This window comes from Electrona antarctica, assembly GCF_951216825.1.
Source record: "Electrona antarctica genome assembly, chromosome: 8".
Lineage (NCBI taxonomy): Eukaryota > Metazoa > Chordata > Actinopteri > Myctophiformes > Myctophidae > Electrona > Electrona antarctica.
The window spans coordinates 28,836,118-28,850,826 of record NC_136789.1 but is presented as its reverse complement, the minus strand read 5'-3'; the positions used below and the strand labels follow the sequence as shown (position 1 = coordinate 28,850,826).

Here is a 14,709-nt window from a genome sequence, read left to right as displayed (position 1 = left end):
CTGAATCATTCATCTTCATATGATAGTGTCTAAACATTGGACCAGTGTTTCTCAGCCTTTTCTGGGCCAGTGCCCCCTGTCCAATAATCCCCCCCCCCCCCCCCCCCCCCCCCACACTCCCAATTAAATTGTAAACTGTATTTTTATTGTGTTGCTTATATAGAGGCCCTACTACAGGGATGTCCGGTGATGTCAACACCATGGCCAGTATCATTTCAGTGTCATGGTCACTCAGTATCTTGGTCAGTATCATGGTTAGTATGATGTCAGTATCATGATCAGTATCATGTCAGTTTCAAGGTCAGTATCATGGTTAAGGTTAGCGCTCTTGGCCCCCGTCACCCCGGGTTTGGCATGGATGTTAATGGCATCAACAGACTTCAGGCATTGAACGTTTGTGTGATGGTGGATGAAGTTGGAGAGATAAGGTTGTATTGGGCCTTGTACAGTATAGCCTGGTGGTGGTGAGTTGTGAGTATAAAATGGTGCATTTATATAGCGCCTTTATCCAAGGCGCTTTACAGAGATTGTGCATTACATTCACCCATTCACACACACATTCATACACCGAAGGCAGCGGAAACCATGCAAGGCACAAACTAGCACATCGGGAGCAATTTGGGGTTCAGTGTCTTGCTCAAGGACACTTCGACAGTAACTCTGGGGGAGCCCGGGTTCGAACTCGCAACCACGGTTTCCATCCAGCCACTCTACCCCTGAGCCACTGCCGCCCACGTATGATTTTGAAGAGTATATATTCTGGAGTAGATACTGGAGGCAGCCGGGTGGTGGAACTGTGTACATATTGAAGTTGACTGAGAACACTTCATATATAGTGCAGTGGTTTCTCCCCCTTCCAGGGGGTCCACAGCAAAATGAGGACGTTTAAATATTTGGTTTTTCGAAAATAGTCAATCTGCATACTTACAATGTGTTCATTTATTTGAAATTTCACTAGAGGATGTTGTGATTCGTTGTGTTGTGAGCTTGTGGATCTGCTATTTTTGAAAGATACTGACAAATGTTGACAAATATTCTCTTAGCCCATTTTGGGCGGGAACCCCTTTTGGTGTTAGCATCATGTTATGCTTTAGCTATTGAAAAATAGCAGATCTACAAGCTCATAGCGTGCCACCGAGTGGCGCGCTACGAGCTTGTAGGTCTGCTATTTTTGAAAAATCGAAGAACGACTGACATAGAAACATAGCCTTTTCAGAAAACAGGATCTAGAAGACATTTTTAGAATCTGATCTTAGGACAAGGGGGTCCCCCTGGCATATTTTAGAACCACTGTCATATACTTGTCCAGTATTCAAGCCTGAATGTTATAATTTATAAATATACATGATGAGTGTTTGTGCAGCAGTAAGTGACAGTATGGGGTTGGGGAGGCAGGCTCAGGCAGCCAATTGATGCTACTGAGGCTGAGCCAGTGTGGGGACAGTTTGGGTCGGAGGCATGCAGGCTCAGGCAGCCCATTGATGCTACTGAGGCTGAGCCAGTGTGGGGACAGTTTTGGTTATCTGGTTGACATGGGGCAGGAAGTAAGCGTTCATTAAAAATAATGTGGCTGAATTGTAAAAAAAAAAAAATCAAATAAAAGAAGCTGAGAGGAAGAGAGAGGCCTCTGGCAGGTTTTCAATGCAATTAATGTCAGCATGCAGAGGCACACAAGTCGAGAGTCCACAGGGAGAGAAAGGTCTTCAGTGGTTCTTAACCCATTCTGACCTGAGATCAGATTCTAAAAATGTCTTCTACATCCTGACAGTTTTCTGAAAAAGCTATGTTTCTATGTCAGTCGTTCTTTGATTTTTCAAAAATAGCAGACCTACAAGCTCGTAGCGCGCCACTCGGTGGCGCGCTATGAGCTTGTAGATCTGCTATTTTTCAATAGCTAAAGTATAACATAATGGTAACACCAAAAGGGGTTCCCGCCAAGAATGGGTTAAAATATTTTCATTTCAAAGACCCCTAAATTATATATTTGGCCACCAATTTGCAAAGATTGTGTGCCAGGGACAACGTTGTTCAAATAACCCTGAAAAATAAAATGTGTTTAAACTGTTCCTCTCTCTGTTCCTATAGCGACCCCCTGGGACCACCCCAAGGACCCCTGGGGTCCCCCAGACCCCACTTTGAGAGCCAGTTCACTATCACCATCCACCACAGAACACTCAGCAGGGCAGTGACACAGTTTGAGAAATCACATGAATAAAGTCTGCCCTCTAGTGGTTGAGAAAGTTAAAGGCCATGGTTGCAAGTTAACTAACTTGACAAAGCATTTCAATTGTTAAATAATAACCTATGCCGAATTAGGTTAATGGTATGAATATTTTTTTATTTATTTATTTCTTCCGGACAAACCTTTTTATTTCAATGGCACCTTAATTTATGTTTGCTGCAGAATCTATTGGAATCCTATTATGCAGGGCCTGGATTTCCAGGCCGTTACAAACACTCAGTCACTTCTGAGATTGTTTACTTCTAGAGCAGTGGTTCCCAAAGTGGGGTCCGGGGACCGCCAGGGGTCCTTGAGGGAGTTCTAGGGGGTCCCCAGCTAAATGATAATTATAGGAACCAAATGGACCCTTATGGGTCTGTAACTCTGAGAGTGTACAAATGGAATCAAATGGACCCTAACAGGTCCATTTGGTAATTCCATTTGTACTACACCGAGTTAAATTAACATTGATTTTACAATACACATTGGGGGGTCCCAGAGATAGAAACGCCATTAAATAAGGGGACCGTAGCCTAATTCAGATCAAACCTGGGGGTCCTTGAAATGAAAATGATTGAGAATCACTGCTAGAGCCGTAAAAATCTTCTCCTATGGGGGTCCCTGGCATATCTTTTCAAATGGGGGTCCGCGGGGCTAATGAGTATCATTTTGGGGTTCCTTGACATGAAATAGTGACTGTTCTAATGGATTTGTGCAGTACAGTATAGAGTGTATGCGCATGCATGCAGTAATGGTAAATGGTGCATTTATATATTTATATATATATATGTATAGCGCCTTTATCCAAGGCGCTATACATAGATCGGGTGAATTCACCCATTCATACACCGATGGCAGCAAGAAACCATGCAAGGCACCAACCAGCACATCAGGAGCAATTAGGGGTTCAGTGTCTTGCTCAAGGACACTTCGACACCAACTCTGGGGGAGCCCGGGTTCGAACTGGCAACCTTAACGGTTACCATCCAGCCACTCTACCCCTGAGCCACCGCCGCCCCTAAGTGAGTGGCAAATCGAGTGGCAAAGTGAGTTTAACGTCATTGTTTAACGTCGTTTACTGTTCGGATGTATGGGCTGTCAAGGCCAGAAAGAAATTAACGACAAAATGTTTTATTTCACAGACCTGACCACTTTAAATAGACAGATGCTTTATGTCTAACAAGCAGACCGGTAAGCTTTTTAGCCATGGAAAAAAGGGGGGAAAAGGTGTAAAGGGCTCCATTTAATCATCAGTACAGAATACAGATTATATTCTGTATAATCTCTGCAGAAAGAAAAATAAGTGTAGTTTTGGCCCCAAATGGTTATTGACGGTTTTTAAATAATCCTGTGGTATTTAGGACGATTTGTGCAATATAGCCAAGGCCTAGAATAGCTGTGTGTGTGCGTGCGTGCGTCCATGCGCGCGTGCGTCCATGCGCGCGTGTGTGTGTGCACACAGACAGTCAGTTTCTCAGCGGTGGCATGACAACCAATTAGCCAATCACAGCGTGTCCCTCCGGTCCATGGGATCTCTAGTCCCTACCCAAAAGGATGGTTGTTCGCGCTAGTTGATGCTGCGCGAACATAAACGCATACATTATTTATTGTTACAGTAAACATTTCGACTCGACATTTTAAAACAAACTAATTACGCTATGTTAGGCCAATCACAGTGTATTTTAAAATAGCAGTGAATTTAATACATGGCCTTTTTTTTCTTTTTAGACATCATGTGCAAAAAAATAAACAAACATCTAATAAACATCCTGATTCCCTTAGTTGCACGTGACATATCTACGCACGCGCAGATCGACGACGTGGTGCAAATCGAAATATTCAATAATCTGCCACTCATTTTTTTTTAGCACTGGATAGAATAGCAGCACACTTATCGCGTTAACTACAACTCAGATCGCCTTGTGTTGGATTTATATATATATAATATATAAAACGGTCTCTTTTCTCCATAGAGGATCCATCGATATTTAGTCGATATAAACACAACAAAGCGCTTTAAAACGTAGCTGAAAACAACGTAGGGATGAGCTTCTTCGGTTTCGGTCAAAGTGCAGACATCGATGTGGTTCTGAGCGACGCCGACAGCAGAAAGAAGGCAGAGCACAAGAGCGAGGATGGCAAGAAGGACAAATACTTTCTGTTTTACGACGGAGAGACGGTGGCGGGGAGAGTCAACGTTACCCTGAAGAACCCGGGCAAGAGGCTGGAGCACAACGGCATCAAAGTGGAGTTCATCGGGCAGATTGGTGAGTGTGTGAGTGTGTGTGTCACTGTGTGTGTGTGTGTGTGTGTGTGTGTGTGTGTGTGTGTGTGGTCTACAAGTGTGCAGGAGGCCTATAGATTAATCTCCAAAGTACACTATCTTAACGCCTGTGGGGTTGTTATGAAAAACAGGCTGTGTGTGTGTGTGTGTGTGTGTGTGTGTGTGTGTGTGTGTGTGATGTGTGTCATCATATCATGTGTGTGTGTCATGTGTCATCATGTCATGTGTGTGTGTGTGTGTCATGTGTGTCATCATGTCGTGTGTGTGTGTGTGTGTGTGTGTGTACTGTAGTAATACGTCATCAATGTGCTATCTTTTTGTATTTCATAATGTAACCTTCTTCTGATCAGTGTTTGGATTATCAATCTCATTGCGCCTCTTAATTGTGCAGATCCAAATAAAATAATTCAATTTTGTGTGTGTGTGTGTGTGTGTGTGTGTGTGTGTGTGTGTGTGTGTGTGTGTGTGTGTGTGTGTGTGTGTGTGTGTGTGTGTGTGTGTGTGTGTGTGTGTGTGTGTGTGTGTGTGTGGTCTACAAGTGTGGCCATCACCAAAGTACACTATCTTAACGCCTGTGGGAGGGGTTGTTATGAGCTGACACGTATTATAGTTTGTCTGTTATTAATAATGTATCAAAATAAAGTTACAAACAATGTAACTACAGTAGTGTCACCACAGGATCATGCTGACTTGGAGGTAGTCTACTGCACTGGTTTCCAAACTTGTTCATGTCAAGGACCCCCAAATTGACACTAATTAGCCTAATTATCATTTAGCTGGAGGACCCCCTGGAACTCAATCAAGTTCCACTTTGGAACCACTGGCCTACTGTGTGGCTTGCTGTTTCTTGGCAGACAGCCACCAGTCGTTGGGTTATCTTTTGACAGGGGGGGGGGGGGTGACTGGCCCCCACCATGATGGACATCTATGGCCCACACATTGACACTTTGACAGTTATGATGATGTGGTGTTCAGCTAACAAGTAGAAATGTAGTGTATAGATTTTAACTCTTAAGTTATTAACCCATTTTTGACGGGAACCAATTTGTGTTTATTGCCTTATGTTATACGGTACTTTAGCTATTGAAAAATAGCAGATCTACAAGCTCATAGCGCTCATAGAGCTCATACAGAGTGCCGTGCTGCCTACGAGCTTGTAGATCTGCTATTTTTGAATATATATTCTTTCAGAGCGAACGTTTTTTAAATCAAATAATATATAATACGTAACATAATATATATGACCAAACACAACTTTGCAGTGGCGTGTGAAGAGTTCACTTAATTCGGTCCTCATCGGCCCCGGACGGTTTAGCTCAACCGTCTGGGCCCCTAGAGGCTGCTGAGCCAGCCTGGACGGTTAGCTCAACCGTCTGGGCCTCTAGAGGCTGCTGAGCCAGCCTGACGGTTAGCTCAACCGTCTGGGCCCCTAGAGGCTGCTGAGCCAGCCGGACGGTTAGCTCAACCGTCTGGGCCTCTAGAGGCTGCTGAGCCAGCCTGGACGGTTAGCTCAACCGTCTGGGCCCCTAGAGGCTGCTGAGCCAGCCGGACGGTTAGTCCGACGACCTTTGCCGCGTGTCACTCCCCCATCTCTCTCCCTCTTTCCCGTCAGTCTATACTGTTCAATAAAGGCATAAAAAGCCCCCAAAACAAATCATAAAAATAAGTTTGTCCTCATCAGACCTTAACCCATTTAGACCCGAGGACGATTCTACAAATGTCTTCTAAATCTTGACAGTTTTCTGAAAAACCCTATGTTTCTATGTCAGTGGTTCTCAAACATTTTCACGTCAAGGACCACCAAAAAAATATATGTAATTGCCCCATCTGAAAATATGTTGTTCCAAGGACCCCCCCAAAAGCAAATATTATTTGAGTTAAAAACGTTCGCTCTGAAAGAATATATTCAAACATTTGGGCCACATTTTCACGATAAAAAAAAAATAGCTGATCTGATATTTTTCAACAGCTAAAGTACAACATAATGCCCAAAATGGGTTAAACACGAGGTTCATGTTGGTCATAAAAACATTGCTGTCACTCCTTCCTTATTTATTACCACTTCCTTATTTATTACCAGGAAGTATCATTTTGTGGAGGAGGGGGACTCGGGGGCAGGAGAGGAGGTGGGACCACAGAGTTATGAAAAGACCGCACATAATATGGGATCACCAATACCATACTGTAGTGTATATCAGTGGTGTTTTTGGCAGCAAATTTAGATTTTAGTTTTAGTCATAGTCTCTTGGATAGTTCATTTAGTTTTAGTCACCTGGAATGTTTTAGTGTTAAGTCTAGTTTAAAGGTGGCCTTACACTAGCCGATAATCGGGCATTTTTGACGCTCGGGGGGTGCCCGACCGCTCAAAGCGCGATTGGGATCGGCCCGATCAACATCAAGAATGTTTGATATTTGCTCTGCCCCGCTCCGATTATCCTGTAGTGTACTGTGTGGTGCTATCAGATTTCAGATTGAAAAAAATCGGCTAGTGTAAGGCCACCTTTAGTCTCGCATCTGATCTCACATCTGGAGAAAAAAGATGTTGCATCACTAGCCGTGTCATTGTAATGAGCACTGTGAGGACCTTAGCTGTTCTCTAACCACAGTATACAGCATTATTAAATAAATATTATAATAAACACAAACTTTTCACATAAAACAGTTCAGATCCTGGAATTGATGCAAAAATAAATGTAGACAGCTAGCCAACTGTTAGTACCGGTAATGTGAATGGATATTGTTAGCCCTCCTTAGCAGTGGTGGAAAGTACTTTTACGGTACTTAGGTACTGTACTTAAGTACAATTCTGAGGTATTTGTACTTTATTTCCAATTTCCAGTACTTGTACTTCTACTCCACTACATCTCAGAGCCAAAATTTGTACTTTTACTTCATTACAATTATTTGAAAACCTTACTTTGGCGATTTTAATTTTGATTAGAAAACATACAGTAACCACTTCAACCCTATACATTCCGGCCATTTGAAAATAGCTGATCTACAAGCTCTACACATTTTGAACTTGTGAAATATGAATACTTTTAGTACATTTTGATGCCGATACTTTCGTACTTTTACTCAAGTACATTTTCAATTCTGTACTTTTACTTGTAACGAAGTTGTTCTAAATCGCAGTATTGGTACTTTTACTAAAGTAAAACAATTGAGTACTTTTTCCACCACTGCTCCTTAGTTACAGAACACAGAATCTGCTGTTTTTACTGACCAACATTGGTGCCTTTTTCTTGATCCCTCAGAGCTGTACTACGACAGAGGAAACCACCACGAGTTTGTGTCTCTTGTGAAAGACTTGGCCCGACCAGGAGAGCTCACGCAGTCCCAGACGTTCGACTTTGAGTTCACGCACGTGGAGAAACCGTACGAGTCTTACACTGGTCAGAACGTCAAGTTACGGTGAGTAATATTGATCAAAGCAAGCAAAAAGAATGTGCACAGCATGCAATACTGGCTGCGCATGAATTATATTATAATTATGCACTTTGTAATCGCAAAGAATAAATCGATGTTATAATTTGATGGCTTTTAACTCCCCTGACAATTGAATCACTCACTGGCTCCGTTTATAGCTAAATCTGATGATGAAGGCACATGATATTGTCTCCTCCAACTTGTTCATCGTCTCTAGAGTAGTGGGTACACTACACATATATTAACCCACTCTGTGTTTTAAGCATTACGTTACACTTTAGCTATTGAAAAATAGCAGATCTACAAGCTCATAGCGTGGCACCGAGTGCCGCACTACGAGCTTGTAGATCTGCTATTTTTGAAAATATATGTGACGCACACATATAAATGTTCGCACAGCGAACGTTTTTAACTCAAATATTTGCTTCTGGGGGGGGGGGGGGGGGGGGGTCCCTGGAACAACATATTTTCAGATGGGGGTCGGTGAGCACCACTGATATAGAAACATAGGTTTTTCAGAAAACTGTCATGATTTGGAAGACATTTTGTAGAATCTGTTCTCCGGTCTAATGGATTAAGCCAGAAGGGAGGTACTGTAGGTCCCCTGAAGTCTACTCAGTGGTTCTACAGCACAAGGAGAATGTGACTCCTGTCAGGAGTCACATTATAATATATCATAACGTGTTTCCTGTTTCCTCATTGCCTTTTAGTGCTAAAGTACATGTATGTCTATGAGATGAACCTCCTTGTGATCCATATTCCCAGCTACTTCCTGAGGGCCACTGTGAGCCGAAGGCTGAACGACGTCAGCAAAGAGCTGGACATCGTGGTGCACACGCTCAGCACTTACCCCGAACTCAACTCATCCATCAAGATGGAAGTGGGGATCGAGGACTGTCTACATATAGAGTTCGAGTACAACAAGTCAAAGTATGACGTCTCCACATGTTACGTGGGCTTGCTTAAACCATCCTGGACGGGAACCCCTTTTGGTGTTTTAACTAAGCATTATGTTATACTTTAGCCATTGGAAAATAGCAGATCTACAAGCTCATAGCACGCCACCGAGTGGCGCGCTACGAGCTTGTAGGTCTGCTATTTTTGAAAAATCGTGAAAATGCGGCACAAATCTTTGAATATATATTCTTTCAGAAGACTTTTTTTTTTATTTCGACGTCAGGCCTAAATGGGTTAACCTAATCTGCTGAGTAAAAGTTAATGTCATGAATGCTTTCTTTGATCCTGAAATAACATTACAAAAGCAGTAAAAAAAAAAAAAGGACTATCAAAAATATATATTTTGACATGCCGACATAACGCAACACAGACGAGCTTTCATCTCTGCCGATGTTCTTCGTGTGCCTGTACTGTAGGTATCACCTGAAAGACGTCATCGTGGGGAAGATATACTTCCTGTTGGTGAGGATCAAGATCAAGCACATGGAGATCGACATTATCAAGCGAGAGACGACGGGCACCGGGCCCAACGTCTACCACGAGAACGACACCATCGCCAAGTACGAGATCATGGACGGAGCGCCGGTTAGAGGTACAATAGAGTCTCATGGAGCGCCGGTCTCATGGAGCGCCGGTTAGAGGTACAATAGAGTCTCATGGAGCGCCGGTCTCACGGAGCGCCGGTTAGAGGTACAATAGAGTCTCATGGAGCGCCGGTCTCATGGAGCGCCGGTTAGAGGTACAATAGAGTCTCATGGAGCGCCGGTCTCACGGAGCGCCGGTTAGAGGTACAATAGAGTCTCATGGAGCGCCGGTCTCATGGAGCGCCGGTTAGAGGTACAATAGAGTCTCATGGAGCGCCGGTCTCACGGAGCGCCGGTTAGAGGTACAATAGAGTCTCATGGAGCGCCGGTCTCACGGAGCGCCGGTTAGAGGTACAATAGAGTCTCATGGAGCGCCGGTCTCATGGAGCGCCGGTTAGAGGTACAATAGAGTCTCATGGAGCGCCGGTCTCACGGAGCGCCGGTTAGAGGTACAATAGAGTCTCATGGAGCGCCGGTCTCATGGAGCGCCGGTTAGAGGTACAATAGAGTCTCATGGAGCGCCGGTCTCATGGAGCGCCGGTTAGAGGTACAATAGAGTCTCATGGACGGAGCGCCGGTTAGAGGTACAATAGAGTCTCATGCCTGATTTATAAATAGTTAGTTGCACGCAGGGGTTGCACAACAGAATTAAAGGAGAATTCCATACTAAAAGGCTTTCTTACCTTTCTTTGTAGTTGTTATGTCCCCACCAAAGAGGTCCAGGTGTTATTTTGTGCTAATTCGCTTATTTCCATCGCTCAAAATTATAATTTTTTTGTATATATCCTATCTTCATAATGTAAATAATATCCCAAGCGGCAAACTTTACTACTTATTTTGATGGAAATAAGCGAATTAGCACAACACCCCATAGCCCCATTCAATTCCCATTCAATGCAATTCATTGAGGGCTTATGGTAGGGGAAATAGCCAATAAGGAGTTTTTGCACAAAAAAACACCTGGACCTCTTTGGTGGAGACGTAACGACTACAAAGAAAAGTAAGAAAGGTAAAAAAGCCTTCTAGCATGGAATTCTCCTTTAAGCCACTCCACAAGCTCACAACGTGTTGTGAACTTGTCGATCAGCTATTATCTGGTGCGTGACAACAACCAGGTGCGTAAATCAGGTCATACGTTTTTTTGGGCATATAAGTTTAGCTTACCTAGGAGGGGTGGTCCAAAAATTGTACCGACGTCATTTTGTCTACAGGTCACTAGATATATGACCAGTTAGAATAATTGGTCATGTAGGAAATGGAAACAGCCCTTCCTTTTTAAGGTCTTTCTGTACTTTCCTGCAGTGCCCAGTTCAGATTATTTTCTTTTTTTAATATACTTTTTTTATCCCACGATTTTGTAACCCATTTTTCACCCCTGTGTCAATGATCTAATGTGATCCTGGGCTCTACACACCCTCCGCCAACCTGGGGAGAGCAACGGACTTGAACTCATGCTTGTCCAAGTTGCTCCTTTACACCTGACAGGGGGGAGTTTCCCTGGTTGGACGTTAGCGTGTGGAAGGAACACGTTATTCCAACCAGTTCCTTTCCCCTCCATCAGGTGCCCCGGCTGGCCAGGGGGAGGCAGTTTAGAGACCAGGATTACTGCATGTTTTTTGTGGGGGTGCCTACCCTACCCAGTTCAGATTATTTCACCGTGGACCATAATGTTGTCCTTCAGGAGAGTCCATCCCCATCAGGCTGTTTCTGGCTGGCTATGAGATGACACCCACCATGAGGGACATCAATAAGAAGTTCTCGGTGCGCTACTACCTCAACCTGGTGCTCATAGACGAGGAAGAGAGACGATATTTCAAACAGCAGGTACAGTAACTGTGAACACACAAACAGCAGGTACAGTAACTGTGAACACACAAACGGCAACAGCCGTATGGCTAAATAATATAGGACTTGAAACAGGGTCAATAATGTCAAAATTTGTATCACTTTTTTTTCTTTTTTTGTATTCAGACAGCCAGCAATGGGTAGAACGCTCCCCAAAAATGTAGTCTCTGTGACACTTCTGGGTTGCCGCAATCTGCATTCAAAGATTTTCCTAGAAGCTTTGTCATTGGTCTTTTTGCCTGTCTGCTTCCTGATTGGTTAGTCATTGGGACCGGGTTTATTTCGACCAATGACAAAGCTTCTAGGAACATCTTTGAATACAGATTGTGGGCCCTAGATGTGTCACAGAGACAAAAAAGGAGCGTTCTACCCATTGCTGGCTGTCTGACTAAAAAAAAAAAGAAAAGAAAAAAGGTCATTAAAATGTTATATTTATATTTATATACATTATATTATTTGGTTCGATGTATGGTGGGTATATGTGTATAACTGTGTCCTTTGTTCCACAACGTGTCTGAGCTGAGCTGTCTGTGTTTTTTCTTTTGTTTTTTCTTCTGTCTTGTCTTTGTCATAAAATGTAAAAATCAATACAAATATATTACAAATATTTTTGACATATTATTGCTTATAGCAGCTTTAATGCATTCACTTACGTATGTACACATAAGAGATAGACGTGTTATGTTAAGTTTACATTTGTCCAAAGGGGAGGGGAGAAAATGTGGTAGTATTACTGTGCATTTGACTTACTTTATTTTGTATCGGAGCATGTGACTATGCACACCAGGGCCGGATTTAGCCAGCCCCACTCAGGTGGGCAGACAGAATTGTAAGGGGGGGGGGGGGCTTGTAGGTCTGTCATTTTTTAAAAATCGTGAAAATGTGGCGCAAATCTTTGAATATATATTCTTTCAGAGCGAACGTTTTTACTCAAATCGTTGCTTCCGGGAACATATTTTCAGATGGGGGTCGGCGGCCAAATACAGATAATTCTGGGGGTCCTTGACATGACATATTGAGAACCACTGATACAGAAACATAGGGTTTTTCAGAAAACAGTCATGATTTTAGAAGACATTTCTTTCATTTCGATGTCAGGTCTAACTGGGTTAATGTACTGTACAGTAGGCTATAATAACCAACTGCCTGCGGTTCTGTTCCAGGAGATCACGCTATGGAGGAAAGGGGACATCGTCAGGAAGAGCATGTCTCACCAAGCAGTCATGGCTGCTCAGAGGTTCGAGCCCACCTCCAGCGCTGAGAAACCTCAGGCCCCGGCGAGCACGGAGGACAGCAGCTAAAGTCTGGCACACTCCATGCACATGTATTTACAAGTGTGTGTGTGTGTGTGTGTGTGTGTGTGTGTGTGTGTGTGTGTGTGCTCACTGCAGAGGGAATTCAGTGCATACGTTGCCAACAATGTCTGAATGTGATACGATGTCTCTGTTTGTTTTGAGATAGAATGTACTGTAGTTATGACAGTGTGTGTGTGTGTGTGTGTGTGTGTGTGTGTGTGTGTGTGTGTGTGTGTGTGTGTGTGTGTGTGTGTGTGTGTGTGAAAGAGAGAGGATATCAGGCATATTCTTACACTGAAGAGTATGTGTTTGTTAAGAGAAACACAAAGAGTCGTACGTTATGTCAATTTCAAATAGTTAGCAAATAATTCTTGGTAAATGCTTAGGCTTGCACAGATACTTATTATATAGAATGGCTGGGGTTTGGTGCCTCTTTACAGCTCAGATATAATGTTAGCAAAGTCAGGGGAAAGCATCATTAATATATTGTCACGATTCACAATTTTTCATGTATTTGACAAAAGCTCCTGGCATTGTACGCTCCTTAGTGCAGTGTTAATTTTGTTGACTAAGACTAAAGACTAAGTCGACTAAGGTTTTTCAGAAGACTAAATAGGACTAAGACTAAAAGACTAAGACTAAACCTTTTCTGGCAAAATTAACATTGCATTAATAACCCATTTTGGGCGGGAACCCCTTTTGGTGTCAGCATTATGTTTATGCTTTAGCTATTGAAAAATAGCAGATCTACAAGCTCATAGCGCGCCACCGAGTGGTGCGCTACGAGCTTGTAGGTCTGCTGACTAAGGCCTCACTCAGACCTTTGCAGCATTGATGCATGCTTGTTGTATGAATGTTGTGAGTGCCCAATGCATTTCCAATGGAAGTCACATGGTTTGAGGACTACATTTCGGACTACAAGCTGTTGTATGGCTTCCGGCTGTGTTTCGACTGCGCCCCTCCCCCTCATACAACACAAGTGTTGTGTCAGACCATGTGACTCCCATTGGAAATTCATTGGGGCAAGCTGTGTCACACCCTTTATATACAGCAAGCATACAGCAATCTGTTGTAAAGGTCTGAGTGAGGCCTAAGACTAAAGACTAAGTCGACTAAGGTTTTTCAGAAGACTAAATAGGACTAAGACTAAATGGTGTGTTATTCAAAAGACTAAGACCAAATTAAAAATATTGTGAACAAATTAACACTGCCTTAGTGGCATACAGTACCTCACCCGGCTGGTTCTCCCAGAATGCCAAGAACGTTTCACAAATACTTTGACACGGGGTGTGGGATTCTTATTTATGCATGGATGGATGTATGAGACACATTCATTTAGGGGCGTACCTCTAAAACGGGTCCCTTTTTCCTTGAAATGAATCTCCTGGCTTGCGGAGTTAACCCATTAAATGAATCTCCTGGCTTGCGGAGTTAAGTGCCATCCAGCAAACTGCAGTCAGAAACGGAACCTTTAACCCATTTTGGACTGAGGTCAATTAAAAAAAAAAGACTTCTAAATCCTAAAATTTTTCTGAAAAACATATGTTTCTATGTCAGTGGTGCAGCTGCTCAACCTTTTTCATGTCAAGGACCCCCAGAATTATCTCTATTGGGCCGCGGACCCCCATCTCAAAATATGTAGTTCCAGGGACCCCCCAGAAGCCAATATTTTAGTTAAAAATGTTCGCTCGGAAATATATATTCAAAGATGTGCACCACATTTTTAGGACTTTTCAAAAATATCAGACCTACAAGCTCGTAGCGCGCCACTCGGTGGCGCGCTATGAGCTTGTAGATCTGCTATTTTTCAATAGCTAAAGCATAACATAGCATAACACCAAAATGGGTTAAAAAACAAAAAGCATCGCAAATGTCAGAAATGTAATCTCAGTACAAAAGGAATATGTCAGAAATTTAGACAGGATATATTGTTAGTTTTATGGTTTATGGTTTTTTTGTATTTATTATTATTTGCTTATTCTTTTGCTGAAAAACTATTCCTTTCGTTTTGTGTTTTTCTTCCATTGCTTGATACTTCTTACATTAAGTATAAGACCAAGTTGCAAAATGTAAATTCTTTAAAATCCCTCCGAG

The 14,709-nt window shown here is 42.9% G+C and overlaps 1 protein-coding gene across 1 annotated transcript; it reads left to right on the top strand.

Annotated features, from left to right (window-relative positions):
* The first annotated feature begins 4,130 nt into the window (after window positions 1-4,130).
* LOC306928295 (vacuolar protein sorting-associated protein 26B-like) lies at window positions 4,131-12,767 on the top strand. The gene is made up of 6 exons (XM_079508301.1): window positions 4,131-4,488; window positions 7,763-7,919; window positions 8,700-8,864; window positions 9,308-9,483; window positions 11,157-11,299; window positions 12,484-12,767. Exons 1-6 carry the CDS (start codon window positions 4,266-4,268, stop codon window positions 12,619-12,621), a joined length of 1,002 nt encoding a protein of 333 aa, XP_079364427.1. The 5' UTR covers window positions 4,131-4,265; the 3' UTR covers window positions 12,622-12,767.
* The last annotated feature ends 1,942 nt before the right edge of the window (window positions 12,768-14,709 follow it).